Source organism: Oryx dammah, unplaced genomic scaffold (genome assembly GCF_014754425.2).
Source record: "Oryx dammah isolate SB20612 unplaced genomic scaffold, SCBI_Odam_1.1 HiC_scaffold_28, whole genome shotgun sequence".
NCBI lineage: Eukaryota > Metazoa > Chordata > Mammalia > Artiodactyla > Bovidae > Oryx > Oryx dammah.
In genome coordinates this window covers 92,533,385-92,550,951 of record NW_024070212.1, presented here as the reverse complement: position 1 = coordinate 92,550,951, position 17,567 = coordinate 92,533,385, and the positions used below count along the sequence as shown (strand labels likewise).

Genomic DNA, 17,567 nt, shown 5'->3' with positions numbered 1-17,567 from the left:
TGCGACCCCATAGACGGCAGCCCACCAGGCTCCTCCGTCCCTGGGATTCTCCAGGCAAGAGTACTGGAGTGGGGTGCCATTTCCTTCCCCAATGCGTGAAAGTGAAAAATGAAAGTGAAGTCGCTCAGTCGTGTGTGACTCTTCACGACCCCATGGACTGCAGCCTACCAGGCTCCTCCATCCATGGGATTTTCCAGGCAAGAGTACTGGAGTTGGGTGCCAGTGCCTTCTCCGGAATCTTCTCTAGCTACCTGTTATCTGTGAATCCATAGGCAAGTAATTTATGCCTTTCTGAGCCTCTAGTTTCTCAATTATAAAATTGGTATAATAAAAGAACCCATATCATAAGGTTGGTGTAAGAAGTAAATAAAATTGTATTTAATTGTGTTTAAAGCACTATTATTTAAAGCACCTGCTATTATAAGAGTTCAGTTCAGTTCACTCACTCAGTCGTGTCTGACTCTTTGCAACCCCATGAATTGCAGCACACCAGGCCTCACTGTCCATCACCAACTCCTGGAGTTTACCCAAACTCATGTCCGTTGAGTCGTTGATACCATCCAACCATCTCATCCTCTGTCATCCCCTTCTTCTCCTGCCCTCAATCTTTCCCAGCATCAGGGTCTTTCCAAAAGAGTGAGCTCTTCTCATCAGGTGGCCAAAGTATTGGAATTTCAGCTTCAACATCATTCCTTCCAATGAACACCCAGGACTGATCTCCTTTAGAATGGACTGGTTGGATCTCCTTGCAGTGCAAGGGACTCTCAAGAGTCTTCTCCAACACAACAGTTGAAAAGCATCAATTCTTCAGCGCTCAGCTTTCTTTATAATCCAGCTCTCACATCCATACATGACTACTGGAAAAACCATAGCCGTGACTAGACAGACCTTTGTTGAGAAAGCATACTGCTTTTTAGTATGCTGTCTAGGTTGGTCATAACTTTCCTTCTAAGGAGTAAGCGTCTTTAATTTCATGGCTGCAGTCACCATCTGCAGTGATTTTGGAGCCCCTCAAAATAAAGTCTGCCACTGTTTCCCCATCTATTTCCCATGAAGCGGTGGGACCAGATGCCATGATCTCAGTTTGTGGAATGTTGATCTCTAAAGCCAATTTTTCCACTCTCCACTTTCACTTTCATCAAGAGGCTCTTTAGTTCTTCTTCACTTTCCGCCGTAAGGGTGGTGTCATCTGCATATCTGAGGTTATTGATATTTCTCCTGGCAATCTTGATTCCAGCTTGTGCTTCTTCTAGCCCAGTGTTTCTTATGATGTATGCTGCATATAAATTAAATAAGCAAGGTGACAATATACAGCCTTGACGTACTCGTTTTCCTATTTGGAACCAGTTTGTTGTTCCATGTCCAGTTCTAACTGTTGCTTCCTGACCTTCTCAAGAGGCAGGTCAGGTGGTCTGGTATTCCAATCTCTTTCAGAATTTTCCACAGTTTGTGGTGATCCACACAACCAAAGGCTTTGGCATAGTCAATAAAGCAGAAATAGATGTTTTTCTGAAACTCTCTTGCTTTTTCCATGATCCAGGGGATGTTGGCAATTTGATCTCTGGTGCCTCTGCCTTTTCTAAATCCAGCTTGAACATCTGGAAGTTCACGGTTCATGTATTGCTGAATCCTGGCTTGGAGAATTTTGAGCATTACTTTACTAGCGTGTGAGATGAGTGCAATTGTGCAATACTTTGAGCATTCTTTGGCATTGCCTTTCTTTGGGATTGGAATGAAAACTGACCTTTTCCAGTCCCGTTGCCACTGCTTGGTTTTCCAAATTTGCTGGCATATTGAGTCCAGCACTTTCACAGCATTATTTTTTAGGATTTGAAATAGCTCAACTGGAATTCCATCACCTCCACTAGCTTTGTTTGTAGTGATGCTTCCTAAGGCCCACTTGACTTCACATTCCAGGATGTCTGGCTCTAGGTGAGTGATCACACCATCATGATTATCTGGGTCATGAAGATCTTTTTTGTATAGTTCTTCTGTGTATTTTTGCCACCTCTTCTTAATATCTTCTGCTTCTGTTAGGTCCATACCATTTCTGTCCTTTATTGAGCCCATCTTTGCATATAATGTTCCCTTGGTATCTCTGATTTTCTTGAAGAGATCTCTAGTCTTTCCCATTCTGTTGTTTTCCTCTATTTCTTTTGCATTGATTGCTGAGAAACGCTTTCTTATCTCTTCTTGCTATTCTTTGGAACTCTGCATTCAGATGCTTATATCTTTCCTTTTCTCCTTTGCTTTTTGCTTCTCTTCTTTTCACAGCTATTTGTAAGGCCTCCTCAGACAGCCATTTTGCTTTTTTGCATTTCTTTTTCTTGGGGATGGTCTCGATCCCTGTCTCCTGTACAATGTCATGAACCTCCGTCCATAGTTCATCAGGTACTCTATCAGATCTAAGAGTTCAGGAAATGTTAACAAAAAAATAAAGTTTATTAGTGTTTAACATGTAATAATAATCATTAAATGTATTTACATTGTGGTCACTTGCATAAGCTAATATTCAAATTTGTTAATTCATAACAAGAAATATATTGTTAAGGAGACTGCATATTTAGGCTATCTGATTCATACATTAATACAGTCTCTGAAAGCAAGCTATATGGGATGCCAGATTTATATGCAGAAGCAGGCCAAAGGGAGCTATAGATATTTAATGGTATCAGGCTTTGATATCAAGATGCGATATCTCTGTATTAGAGACATACCTATTACAAGAACAGATCTAATCTCTTGGTCAGCAAAGTGTCTGACTTTCTGATTCTAGTTCTGACCTTCCTACTGTAGTTCTAGTACTATTAATATTTTCTATACTTAGTATAATATCATAATTAGTATAATTACCTCTAGGCTGTTCCAGCTCTTAAATATGATCTTGTATATATCTCTGTTCTGTGTCTGTTTTCTTTAAAGGAAGGCAGTCATCTTCCAGGATCTTGGAAAGACCCCAGGTATCATTGTCTCCTTGTATACTGATTCTGTATATTTTCCTAAAGCTCTATCCACCTGATGTGAAGAGCCTACTCATTGGAAAAGACCCTGATGCTGGGAAAGATTGAGGGCAAGAGGAGAAGGGGGTGGCAGAGGATGAGATAGTTAGATAGCATCACCAACTAAATGGATATGAATCTGAGCAAACCCTGGGAGATAGTGAAGAGCAGGGGAGAAGGACAGACGTACTGCAGTCCATGGAGTTGCAAAGAGTCAGACAGAACTTAGTGACTAAACAACAACAAAGTCTCTGTCTGTAGTATGTGCGTGTATGTGTGCTAAGTCGTATCTGGACTCTTTGTGACCCTATGGACTGTAATCCGCCAGGCTCCTCTCTGTCCATGGGGATTCTCCAGGCAGAAATACTGGAGTTGGTTGTCATGCCCTCCTGCAGGGGATCTTCCCAACCCAGGGATCGAACCTGCATCTCTTACGTCTCCTGCATTGGCAGGCAGGTTCTTTACCACCAGTGCCACCTGCTACTGCTCAACTGAGGCCTTCTGTAATGTGGAGTGGGAGATGTGGGAGTTATCTGTAGTGTAAAACTTGAGGGATGAATGCTGGGGAATATTCCTCAATAATCAGTAATGAATACTGATTTTTATTCATCTGAAGTATTTTCAAATTTCCCTTGTTATTTTTTCTTTGAGCCATTAGTTGTTTAGGAGTATCACTTAACTTCTTCCTATTTGTGGATTTCCCAAATTTCCTTCTGTTATTGAGTGCTCCTTTTAATCTGGTTTGGTCAAAGAACATACTTTGTTTTATTTATGTTCTTTTAAATTTATTGAGGCTTGTTTTATGGCTTAACATATGTCAGTCCCAGACCTTCCCTGGTGGCTCAGATGGTAGAGAATCTGCCTGCAATGCAGGAGACCTGGGTCTGATCCCTGGGTTGGGAAGATCCCCTGGAGAAGGGAATGGCTGTGTACTCCAGTATTTTCTCTCTCTCTCTTTTTTTAACATTTTATTTTATTTTCCTGTAATCTAGTATTCTTACTTGGAGAATTCCATGGACAGAGGAACCTGGCCCGGACTACAGTCCATGAGGTCACAAAGAGTTGGACACAACGAGTGACTAACACTTTCACTTTTCATGATCAGTCTTGGATAATGTTTGATTACATTTGCAAATTGTGCCTTTTGAAAGGCACAATCTGTTGCACATTGCTTCTGTTCATGGCCCACTGGCCTATACCTAGATACAGCATATAGCTAGCTGCAAGAGGCTTGAAATGTAATAGCCAGCAGGGGAGCCACGTGTTCAGTTAAAATTTGGGGTTCAGTTCAGTTGCTCAGTCATGTTTGACTCTTTGCAACCTCATGGACTGCGGCATGCCAGAGTTCCCTGTCCATCACCAACTCCTGGAGCTTGCTCAAATTAATATCCATTGAGCTTGCTCAGATTCATGATGCCATCCAACTGTCTCATCCTCCATCATCTCCTTCTCCTCCTGCCTTCAGTCTTTCCCAGCTTCAGAGTCTTTTCCAAGGAGTCAGTTCTTTGCATCAAGTGGCCAAAGTATTGGAGTTTCAGCTTCAGCATCAGTCCTTCCAATGAGTATTCAGGACTGATTTCTGTTAGGATTGATTGGTTTGATCTCCTTGCAGTACAAGGGACTCTCAAGAGACTTCTCCAACACCACAGTTCAAAAGCATCCATTCTTCAGCACTCAGATTTCTTTATGGTCAACTCTCACATCCATACATGACTATTGGAAAAACCATAACTTTAACTAGACAGACCTTTGTCGGCAAAGTAATGTCTCTGCTTTTTAATATGCTGTCTAGGTTAATCATAGCTTTTCTTCCAAAGAGGAAGCGTCTTTTAATTTCATGGCTGCAGTCACCATCTGCAGTGATTTTGAAGCCCCCCAAAATAAAGTCTCTCACTGTTTCCATTGTTTCCCCATCTATTTGCCATGAAGTGATGGGACTGGATGACATGATCTTCGTTTTTTGAATGTTGAGTTTTAAGCCAGCTTTTTCACTCTCTTCTTTCACTTTCATCAAGAGGCTTTTTAGTTCCTCTTCACTTTCTGCCATAAGGGTGGTGTCATCTGCATATCTGAGGTTATTGATATTTCTCCTGGCAATCTTGATTTCAGCTTGTGCTTCATCCAGCCCGGCATTTCGCATGATGTACTCTGCATATAAGTTAAAATTTGGGGTGGAGGATGTTAATACCGAAAGGAAGAAGAGGAGAATGGATGTTGGGGGACAGGCCTGTGATAGGCAGCATTATATTGTATTTGTGGTAATTTACTTTGAAATTTTAATACAAATTGTAATCTGAATCAATAGCTTGGGGTTATCATAAGGATTAATATAAATTATTTCTTTGGGGGTGCTGAGTCTTAGTGTGGAACGTGGGGTCATTGATCTCTGTTGAGGCATGTGGGATCTTTCAGATGCAGCATGTGGGATCTAGTTTCCTGACCAGGAATTGAACCCAGGCTCCCTGCATTGGGGGTCAAGAGTGTTAGTCATTGGACCACCAGCAAAGTCGAAAAAGTGATTTTTGATTGCATGGCTTGTTGTAACAGAATCCACTGCCCTGCATTAGTAAGATATAGGCAGCCAGCAAACCCAGCCACCAAATCCAACAATCTTTGTTAGTCCTGGAGCCTCTTAGAAGTAGAACACATCACCCATGTATCTTTCTTCTTTATGGAGGATTCTGTTTTCTTAAATCGCTGAAAAGATTTTAGCATCTGTTTTCTGAGTGATCTCTCAAGGTGCTGAGCCATGTGGCTTGGAGGCTTGTCTGTGCCAACCTGCTAAAATATACTTCCGTTACTAAGTTTGAGAACATTGTTAGCATAGAACCCAGTAGGAAGATCACTGGAGTTGGGGTTAGGTTTGTTGGCTCTACCTTTCTCTCATCACTACTTGTATTTGTAAAAAAAAACCCAAAGAGACAATAAGAGCATCAAAACCAAAAACAATCCCCCCTGCCAAACTTCCAAAACAAAACCCCCTGCTCTTCAGTGAATATCATTGGCAGGTTTGCTTCAGATCAGAGGATAGCTGGAGATCTCTTGCAGAGGCAGAACTTTCTGCCTCTCCCCTCTCTTTCTCTCAGCGTGTATGCTTTAGTTATTGCTTCCTTCATGTAGAGAGCACAAGACCTGTGGCAACTGTTCCTTAAGCTTCAAGAACATATAGGAAGGAACTCTTCTCTCAACCCCAGTAGAAAAACTCCTGTGAAAAGACTCCATCCTGCCTTGTCCCTGAGGTCATGGGTCCTGTGATTGGCCAGCTTGGTCAGATAGCCACCCCTCAGCACTCACTGTGCCTAGGGGGCCTTAGTCATACCAGGTTCTCTTTGGCTTCACATTGGAGCTGAGTGGAAAAAGAATGGGGGAGAGGGCTCTGTGTCATTGTGGAAAAGGAGGAGGATTCAAGGGTATCAGCACAGGTGTGATGTGGGAGAACGATTGGCAGGGCAGCCATTCCCAACTGTGTTGGCCGTATCAAACTGCTATATTTTACACATGTAATTTAATTGGGTAATTTACCTGATCTCCCTGGTGTCACCTTCATTTATGTGGATAACTCTTACCAGTGCAAGGTCTTGGGAGGTTTACCGTGTATAAAGTGCATATCACATGGAGGTCATCAGTGAGTGAGCTGCTGCTGCTGCTGCTGCTATGGATCCTGCTACTGCCTTTGCTGTATCATTAATGTCACCATCATCCCTTTTCCCCAAGTTCTCATATTTAACTTTTTCTGTTTTTCTATGACACACCCTTGAGAATGTTCACAAACCTTTAGCTCTCCATTAACTATTGAAGTTTAATTTCCTTAACTACTCACTGTTTATTTCAGAACGCCCCCAGGACCTGGTCCCCACATCTCCTTTTCAGCTTCATCTCTCCACCTCCCTCTTCACACTCTGTGCTTGGGCTATAAGTCTGCACTTCTGTGAAGACCTCATGTGTAAAGTTTTCCGTACCTGTTCCTTTGCTGATGTTGTTACCTTGCTTGGAATACCCTCTTTTTGCCTACCTTCTCTCTCTCATCAGAATTCTGTGGTTTTTTTTTTTTAAGTCCCAGGTTAAAGCTTGAGACCTGATCGCTTCTCTGTTGCTTTCGCTGATCTTTTTCAATGGCAGGGAGCATTCTGTAGTTCATAGTACTTTGTGCCTGTATGCACATAATTTATTTTTGCTCTTTTTAATTTAATTTATTTTTACAATTGTTTATATGCTAGTCTCTCTCTCTCTTTTTTTTTTTTTACATTTTAAAATAGTCCAGGCCAATTATTTTATAGGATGTCCCACATTCTGAATTTTGTCTGATTGTTTCCTAGTTATGTTTGTTGTAATTATTTTCACTTATCTCTTTCAGTGTTTTCTGATTTATTACCCCATCTTGCCCTTTATTTATCTACTATAATCTGATTTTTAAAAATGGAAGAGAATCAAGGATGTTTGTTACCTTGTTTGAGTTGCATTCTAACTCTCATTGGGTATTTTCAAACCTAATTATTATTTTTGTGTTTTGCCGTGACACTTTTGAAGAGAAGATAAATATAGAGTACAGTAAAAGGGCTATTAAATGCTTAGGGAATGTTTTTGTCAACTGTTTTTGCCAGCTATTTTGTTAGTAAAGAACTCATTTTAACCCTGCTTAATGTTGAGAATTTTTTATAAAATGTATGAATTGTGGTTAAATTTGCAAGAAGACTCTCTACAGTATTTCAGTAATTTCTGAGCATGAATTTCTATAGCTCAGTACTGTGCTTTTTTGTTTCATTTTTTTATTTTTGAAGAAAGTTTGCTTTGATTTATTGTAATGTTGTTACATTGATAAACTTACAATCAGTGAAAGCAATGGCATAGACTATGTTAACATCATGTTGCAGTGAGAAGGATAAGGCAGATCTTTGTGTACAGGCATGCAAACATCTCAGAAATGATTAAATTTACTTTTTCAGCTTTATTGAGGTATAATTGACATGTAACATTATTTAAGTTGTACAATGTGATTTGAGATACATATATATTGTGAAGTGATTACTGCAATAAGATTGAATAACACAACCACTATCACTTCTTATAGTTACCTTTCGTTTTGTAGTGAGAACTTTTAAGACCTACTTATTTAGCCACTTTCAAATATTCAATTTGTATTGTTGACTATAGTCATTGTGCTGTACATGAAATTCCCAAGATATAGTTATCTTATAGCTGGAAGTTTGCCTGTGGCTTAGTACAATGGATGTAGGGCATCTGTGGTTTAAAGTAGGACAGTTTTCTTCAAAAACGTAACTCCATGATATTGACTTGTTTTGCTTCTTTGTCACATAGTGGAAAAAATACCAGTTGTTGAGGTATTAAATATTTTTAAAGCTTTAGTTGTTTGAGGTTTTACTTTATTTTTTATGCATGACTTAGTTAATTTTAGGAATATTTACTGGATGTCAACATGGGGCTTACTGTTCAGAACACAGTCTTTGCTTAGCTCAGTCTAGCATCAGAAACAAAGGATAAAAATGTTTTATCAGTAAATATTTTTTGAGCACCTACTGTGTGCCGGACACTTCTGAAGCATAAGTCAGCTACAGTTTCTACCCCCTAAGGAATTTGCAGTCTTGTGGGTGAGTCAGACAAGTAACCAGCCACTATAGCACAAGGTGGTACACGCCACGATCGGGAAACATACAAGAGACTCTAGGAGTCCAGGGGTGGGAATTCTAATCAGACAGAGGTAGGGCACTTGATGAGTGATGATCCAAGGCAGAAAATCAGAGTCAAGGATATTCTAAACTCAGAAACATGGGATGAGAAATCTCAGAGGCAAAAAAAATGTGACCCATCTGGGGAGTTGCAAAGACAAAGTTAAAGCAGTTTTTCTCAAAATGTGTCCTCTGTTTGCTTGAATCAGAATCATGTGGGAGTGATTCTTAAAGCCCCAGATTCAGATGACTCTCAAACTCACTGAAATATGAGAAACATATTTTAGTTGAGAGTTAAGGGATATGAAGGAAAAATGAAAATACAGTGTAATATATGCTATGTTTAAGGTACACATAAAATTCTGTGATTAGCTTTATTTGTACAAACTACTTCCTGATGTCTCAGAATCTGCCTGCAATGCAGGAGACCTGGGTTCGATCCCTGGGTTGGGAAGATCCTCTGGAGGAGGGCATGACAGCCCACTCCAGGATTCTTGCCTGGAGGAACATGGACAGAGGAACCTGGTTGGCTACAGTGCATGGGGTCGCAGAGTCGGACATGACTGAGTGACCAGGCACAACACCAAACGTTTTAAATTTGCTGATTCCTGTCTTTAAGTGATGACTGGGTAGAGTGGGACAGGGATGGGGAAAAGGGAGGAACATTACTATAAAATTTATCTCTTTACCCCTTGATGATTCTAAAAAGTCTGTTTATCTTTTATTCATTTAATGTTTTTGTTTTTCTTTTAGTCCAAGGACAAAATGATGAGAGGCTCTCGCAGAGGATGTGTTAGACTCAGAGTGAGTATTTATTCATTTTTACGAAAACCAATTTTGACAGAAAGAAAACTATTATGACAGATTCATTGGAGTCTAAATTTAGTTTAGCTCCCTTACTTAATTGTTGAGGCAGACAAGTTTAAGGCTCAGAGGAAAAACGACTTCTCCAGGGTAACTCCAGAACCAGGGCTAGAGTTCAGTTCTTTTGGCCCATTAATTTAACGTTGTATCCATGACTTGATGCACCTACTGATTTTTTAAATCTATTTTGTATCCAGGGACAGGAGCTGGAAATTAAATGAGTTGTAGTGTTGGCAATAGAGTAAGCAGTAGGAAAAAACTCTGAGAAATCCCCACTTTCAGCTGCTTAGTCTGTTCAACACTATTTAATAATGGGTGTTGCAGCAGTTATGTCCCTTAGAAATATAATGTGAGCAACATATATAATTTAAAATTTTTGTTGTGTCACATTTAAAAAGCAAAAAGCAGGTGAAATTAATTTTAATGATATATTTTGTTCATGCCAGTATATCCAGAATATTATTTGAACATGCAATCAATAAAAAATTATTGAGATATTTTACCTTCTTTTTTTTCATACTACGTCTTTGGAATCCACTATGTCTTTTGTACTTATGGCACATCTTGGTTCAGATCAGCTGCATTTCAGGCGCTGTATAGCCTCATGTGACTCAGGGCTACCTTATTGGACAGTACAGGCCTATAGCTTCAAACTGTTTTTTATTTCCTGTTCAGTTTCCACCATTGTCTGAATAGCTAAAGACAAGGAGGAATGCAGGGTTGAGAACATAGTTTCTAGTACTCAACTGTATCTAAAGAAGGGCCTATCTCTGTCATAACTATTAATAGGTAAATCAGCTTCTAGTGGCATTTTCTTCTTTCAGATTCCTGTTGCTTTCTTTTCTGCCATCTTTTTTTCTGTACCCTTACTTTTGAATATGTAAATGTGTTTCATAAATATATGATTGCCTTTGTTAGCAGTAGGTTATTGGTAGAAATGGGAGATAACTCTGAGAAAGAAATCAAATTCTAACAGAAAAATTTTGACACTGAGATAGGAGTTAAGTATGGTGAATTTGCAGGATGGAAATGAGACAGGCTTGTTTTGAACCGATGGTGTATATATGACAGCATAAAGATTTTTGAAAATTCAGCTTATTGTACTCTTGGCTATTTTTCCCCTTTCCTTTGGCTTTTGCTTTTGCCTTCTTGGTTTAATTGCTTTTCTAAGCACTTGTTATTGACCTCAGTCACCACTCAGTCTGGTATTAGCTGCTTTTTGGCTTGAGATAGACTCAGTAGTGAGACTTTGGCAGAGCTGTAGTGAGACAGCTCTTCAGTTGAATTCAATCTGGATTGTTATATTTAATGCACATTTTTTTTCTTTTAAATATAGCTTAATTATTTATTAAACCTCGTGACTACCTTGTAGGTTAAGAAGTAGAATTTGGCCAGTTACTGTGGAAGCCTGTTTGTGTGTCCCATTCAAATTGCAGCCCCCTCCCTGTCTCCTAAAGTAACCACTCTTGTTTTATAGGAACCACTTCTTGGATTTTCTTTCCTAAATTCTACATTTTATCTTGCCCATTAAAAAAAATTGATATCTTTTGTTTGCAATTTATCTGTTGAAGACTCCAGACGCTTTGACCTGTAGGAGTTTTCCATAGTGTAGGTTTTATCAATTGCATACTGGTGCAGTTCAGCATGTTCCTGTTTCTGCTTTTCCTACATATTGGCAGCTGATCCAGAGACTGAGTCAGACTTAGGTTTGATCCCTTTGGCAAGACTTTAGGCGGTGTTGTGTTCTTTTATTAGGAGGCAATGTCTGGTTTTTGCTCTTCATTGGTATTAGCAACTTTTTTTTTGGCTGTAGGATGTTAATTTCCTAACCAGGGATTAAATTTGGGTCACGACACTGAAAGTTGCTGAGTCCTAACCACTGGACCACCAGGGAACTCCCAGATGTTACCAACTGTTGATGCAGTACCTAGATCCATTTGCAAAATTATATTTTATCATTTTGTTTAAATTTTTATCAGAAATAATCATATAAGGAAACACTTCATCAGTTATGTGGTTACCCAGTGCTACAATTCAAATAGGATAAATAAATGCTTGATTATTTCCTTTTACTTACTCAATGTTCATAATAATGGACTTAAAACAACAGTCATTTATATATATATATAAATGTCTGTATATACCCAAAAAAATTGAAAGCACAACCTAGAGTGGATATTTGTATACATAGGTGCTGTTTGCAAAAGCAGCAGCACCTATTGTGAGCAGCTATTGTTACTTACAATAGTCTAGACATGGAAGCAGCCCTAGTGTCCATTTGATGGATGAATGGATAAACAAATGTGAAATATCCATAACAATGGAATAGTGTTTAGTCTTAAAAAGAAAGGAAATTCTGACACATGCTATAACATGGATGAACTTTAAGGGCATTTGCTACATGAATTCAGTCAGTCATAAAATGACAAATACTGTTTGATTCTACTTATATAAGGTACCTGGAGTTGTCAAATTCATGGAAACAGAAAATAGAATGGTGGCTTCCAGGGGTTGAGGCTAGGAGGATTAGAGATTTCTTGTTTAATGGATACAGAGTTTCCAGTTTGAGAAGATGAAAAAGTTCTGGAAATGGATGGTTAGGATGGTTGTACAACAATGTGAATGTTCTTAAAAATATTAAAATGGTAAATTTTATGTTATGTGTACTTTACCACAATTAAAAAAAACCATTTTTTAAATCTACAGTTTTTTAATCTACAGTTCTATAGATCAAACACCTTAGAAAGGTTCTCTCCTTGTTGAAATCATATTAGCCAAGCTGGGCTCTTATCTGGAGGCTCTGAGGGACTACAGGGAGAGAGTCCGCTTCCAGGTTCATTCAGGTTGTTGGAAGAATTCAGTTCTCTGCTCTTAACTTCTAGAGGCTATGCATACTCCTTGTCCTGTGGCCCCTCCATCTTCAAGTCAGCATGGTGCATGGAATTCTTTTAGTGCTTTAAGCCTCTCTGACTTCTCCTTTCTGTTACCAGCTGCAGAAAACACTGCTTTTAAAAAGTCTTATATGATTAGAATAGGTTATACCCACCAGATAATCTCCCTTTTGCCTTGTAATCACTTCAGTGATTACTCATCCTGTAACATAATCCCTGCAGTAACTTCTCATCATATTTGCAGTTTCCACTCACACTCAAAGGGGAGGAGAGAAAACAGGGACGGGGTCATTGGGCGGGATGGTATTTTAGAATTCTGCCACACAGCATGACCGAGAAGAGCTCGCTGTACCTGTGTTTGAATCTTTTTTTTTTTTTTTTTTCCTGTTTGGGGACTGTTTTCTACCCTTGCCTTGATTTTATTTTATTTTTTATTTTACTTTACAATTCTGTATTGGTTTTGCCATACATTGACATGAATCCACCACGGGTGTACATGCGTTCCCAAACATGAACCCCCCCGTGTTTGAATCTTATTTTTGCTCTTTGCTTTGTTGACTGGAAGAGGGAAGCAATCGGTAATTCTCCAGACCTTAAGTTTTCTCTTCTTCTAAGTGGGGATTATAATACCCTTGCGGAATTTTGTGAGGATTACGCACTTAATTAGGCTTTTAATTAGTTGCGTGTGTGTGGGGGTGGTGGTGGTGGTGGTGGTGGTGGTATGTATGTGTGTTTTAAAAAGCTTTGTGTTATTTTCAAGAAGCTGAACTGCCATTTGGCTTTCTATTTAGGAAACTTCTGGAGAGTTTGTTTGCAATATAGATTTCCAGGTTCCACTCTCTAGTGATAATACTGTTTTAGAACTGGGTCTGGAACCTTTTATTTTTAAACAGTTTCTCCAGGTGATTGCTTTGTACAGCCAAGTTTGGGACCACTGGTGTGGTAGAATCAGAGAGACCTGGAGCTGAATATCATTTAGCTATACCCCTTACTGACTCTGTGCCTTTGAGCAAATTTCTTAACTTCTATGAAGATAACATATAACTTGTAAGATTGTGAGGTTTAGCACTTATGTATGTACAGAGTTTGGCACATCGTACACATGCAGTGATAACTGCTGTGAACGATGATGGTAGTGGTGGTGGTGATAATGCAGCTATCAACTAGATTCCAAAGGAACACAACAAGCTCTCACGGATCTCTTCCTGCCTATTCATCCATCCTATCCTATGTTCTAACCACACCACACTTTGTTTCTTCAACCTTGTATCATATATTTTTCTATGTCAGGAGTATTCTGTGCCCTTGTCTGGTGAGCTTATCCTTTTCTTTCTTTTTTTTTTTTTTTTTAAGTTTAACATTACACTCATGAGGCAGGACAGGACAGTTCACAGGCAGCTTCCCAAAGACAGGCCAGGTCTTCTCCCCAGGCCAAGTCCAGTGCATTGCCCCACAGAGCACCCCAGGCAGATGGGCAGGGAGGCCCACCCTCAGTCCAGCTTCTTCAGCACAGAGAGCACGTACACTCGGCTAAGCTCGCTGCTAGAGTTCTAAGCAATGGTAGTGTTGTTCAGCAACAGGATCTGGCAGGCCAGCTGGGCCTCACTCTTCTTCCCCAGGTAGACTGACTGTATAACAAGTCCCCATAGATTAGATCTGTAAAGCAAGCACAGCCTGGCCGCTGGTCACCAGCAGGTTGTCTGAAATGACACTCAGGCTTGCATCACAACCCAGGTCTTGCTGAGTGGAGTAGAGCTTGATGCCTGTGCTGCAGTCCCAGATCCTGACGAGGTCATCTAGACCACGGCTGGTGACGCGGGAGGTGGTGTAGGGGAGGGAGGTAACACCTCCACGGTGAGTGAACGTGTGGCTGACCTGGCTGCCAGTCAACACGTCCCACAGGCGCATGGCCCCATCTTACCTGCCACTGACTAGCACTGTGGTCTGGTCAATGTACATAGTCGTGATGGCCTCTGAGTGGCTTTGCAGAGTGAAGAGGCAGCCTGAGTCCTCCAGACCGATCACCCTCAGTGTATGGTCCTGGCTCCCAGTCACACAGTGCCTGGCCTCTGCCTCCAGGCTGTGATGGGCTTCTGGTGTGCTTCTGCTGTGGGTCAGTGCCGCTGTGTCCTTGCTGCTGTACATGGGGAATTCGGGGGACTGCCCTACCCTGGGGCCCTTTGGAACTGCAGGAAGCTGAGGGCAAGTGTGAATCTCCAAGGAGAAGTCAAGGAAACTATTGAGCCAGGCAGCCAGTCCTTTTGTCTCCGTGTTGCTGGAGGAGACCTCCTCGCTGCTGCAGTGCAGAGTGCCCTCGATGGCTTCCCATACCTCCAGCCGACCTCTGCTCCACCCACCACGATGGGATTGCCCTGAGCTCCAGGCTCCACATAGGGCCGTCTGTGCTGGGGGACCAGATGAGGAAAGGGAAGCTCTGAGAGGAGTGCCTCCTTCATCCTCAGGGGCCTGGGGCAGAGTGGGTGCAGGGCTGGTGTGTGGAGAGGAGCCATTCCAAATCTCTTCCTAGTATACTGGCTGCACCAGGCGGCTGAAATCATTGCTTGGGGAGTCCTGAGCAGGGTGACAGCCCACCCAGTGCTAGGACTCAGGCTCAGTTAGCTTTGGGAGCTGCAGCTATGCTGAGAAGTTGGTGAGATCAAACAGGTGAGGTCTAAAAGATCCCCAAAGAAGGGAGGTGGTGGAGGGCCTTGTGATGGTGCTGTAGTGGAGGACTGTCCCCGGCCCACTCTGGCCACCCTTCCTGCTGTCTGACAGCCGTTCCCAGCTCTCCTGAGCCTCCAACACATTGCCAACACCACTGTCATGATGCTGCCCGCCTGGGCGCCAGATGCTGGTGAGGTTGTCTCCAATGTGTGCATCTCATACATACTTGTGGCCAGCCAAGCAACAGCTCACCAGCAGCATCCCATCGCTGGCCAGAGACTCGATGTCCATGAGGTGCCCATGCAGTACCAGGGCCACGATCTCCATCTCAGGTGGCCTGTAGCTGTAGTCACTGCAGGCCAGCACCCCATACCATGGGTTTGCCAGGGTCCTGCACCAGGCTACTTATAGTTACTCGGGCAGAGCATGCCGTACAGGCAGAGCAGCAGCAACACAATGATGCCTGAGGCCTCACTGAGGCCCCCCCCCCGCCTTGTACAGGGTGATGTCTCTGTGTGCATGCACTGTGTCTGGCCCCCCCCCCCCACGAGGCCAGCCTCCCAGGGCCCATTCTGCCCAGGCCATGGTGGAAGTCAGGGGTTGTGGATGTCCTGAGGGTGCTGCCCCTCCAGAGGCTTCCATTGGGTTTGGGGTGGGGGGTGTGACAGGGATGACAGGCAGCAGGTTGACGTCCCTCTGGGCCAGTGTGATGATGTAGTAGCTGAAGAGTGTTGGCTAGTGCCCGAAGGAGGGTTTCCTCTAATGTTCCTCATCCTCAGGCCCCCAGGTTACTCTGGGGCTGGGCTGTCTTGGACACCCTCAGGTGGACCATTGGGTCTGCTGGGCAGCTCCCCCAGCCATGTCTGATTCTTGGGTGACTTAGAGGTGTCAGGTGGGAAGATGGAGAAGGTGGGATCTGGGTGGCTGAAGGGCACCACATCACTGGGTACAGACAGGGGAGCCAGGTTGCTGTCACCCAGAGAACCCTGTTCTGTCACCTGGGCAGCTAGGTCTGTGTACACCAAGATACCAATGAAAACCTCAGTGCTGGCCATGGCAGGTCCTGTGTTAGGCGGGTTCAGGCTAGGAAGCAGACTGCATGCAGCCTTTGGGGGAACCACAGGTTTTGGAAGGAGAATGGTTGTAGCATGATGGCGTGGGGTGTGGACAACTGCCATTCAAGGCGTGTTGGCCATGCCACTGGCTTAGACAGGGTCAGTCAGGCCTCAGGGGGCAGCCACTTGTTCATATCTGCCAGCTCTATCCAGCAAATGTCAATGAACAGTGCTGAAAAACAGCATTTGAAGGAAGAAGTCAGACACCAGGCCCACAACGGCAAAGCAATAAAGACTCCTGAGTGGCAGGCATGAGGGTGAAGTAACCAACGAGGATGATGCCCAGCTCTGTGACCATGGTTTCCATGATGGACCAGCTCTCTCTGCTTAGGCCTTGGGCAGTGCACAGCTTCCTCTTGAGATCCACTGGGGTGGAGACCACTGACTTGGTGAGCACCAACACGTTCTGTAGCCCAGTGATCACCACAAGGTAGGGGAAAACCTCACCACTGTTGAGGGTGGGCATCAGGCCAAAGAGTGTGCAGAGCCCCACAGATGTCAGTAGTGATCCGAGTACTGTGACCATGGTGGGCAGAGCCAGCCCCCGTTTGGACTTGGCCTTGTGTATCTTGCACGTGAAATAGAGGTAGGCCTGATGTGGGTAGGCACAGGGCGATAAGCTCAGTGATGCCAGTCTCCTCCTTGAAGTGCACATGGACCAGGCTCTTTGCCCAGCTGGGACTGGGGTGCAGGAGCATCAGGGAGGCCCGCAGACTGCCCAGAAACTTGATATGGTAGTGCTGGAAGACCAGGATGATGGTGTATGAGACCAGTCTCTTCCTGGGGTAGAGGCTGTACTCACGGAACAGCCCATGGTTGCAGCAGGCCTGAGATATCTTCTCCTGCAGCCTGTCAGTCAGGTCATCCTCAGCTGAAGTCACCTTGCTTCCCTCCTGGAAAGTGACCATGCATCAGCCTGGCACACATTGGGCAGCCCTGACAGTGGACACTGTCTGCACGCACAAGTCTGAAGCAAGTTCTTGAAGCAGTATCCCACCATGTGTGGCAGATAGCGGGCAGGACATGCTGACCAAGCTCATCTTTTAAGAGTCTTTTCAAATGGTGATTCTTCATGAAGCATTCCTCACCCACATCCTTCTAACAGATTTGATCCTCTTCCATTTGTCACTTAGAGCCATGAAAGGACTTTTAGATGATACTACGTATTAAGTAGTCTGTTTTCTCTGCCCACTAGTGAGTTCACACCCACTGTCACAAATGCATGGTACATTGTAAGTAGGTACTCGAAAAATGCTTCTCGTTGATTTCATGTAATTATAAAAATAGGGAATACATTTTAGGGAATTTACCTTTACTATAGTTTATAGACAAAAGAAGTTAAACACAGTG

At 42.7% G+C, this 17,567-nt stretch overlaps 1 protein-coding gene and 1 pseudogene across 7 annotated transcripts in view; one reads left to right on the top strand and one right to left on the bottom strand.

The window, feature by feature from the left end:
* OSBPL9 (oxysterol binding protein like 9) overlaps positions 1–17,567 on the top strand; it is a 172,980-nt gene that overhangs the window by 19,299 nt on the left and 136,114 nt on the right. For all 7 annotated transcript variants that reach the window (XM_040231150.1, XM_040231144.1, XM_040231146.1 and 4 more), the window contains exon 2: positions 9,437–9,487. Coding sequence is in view for 4 of the 7 variants with exons in the window: in XM_040231144.1 (XP_040087078.1) it covers positions 9,437–9,487 (51 nt within the window). In the remaining 3 variants the exon portion in view is untranslated. The remainder of the gene's footprint in view (positions 1–9,436; positions 9,488–17,567) is intronic.
* Positions 13,832–16,996, bottom strand: LOC120856126 (annotated as a pseudogene).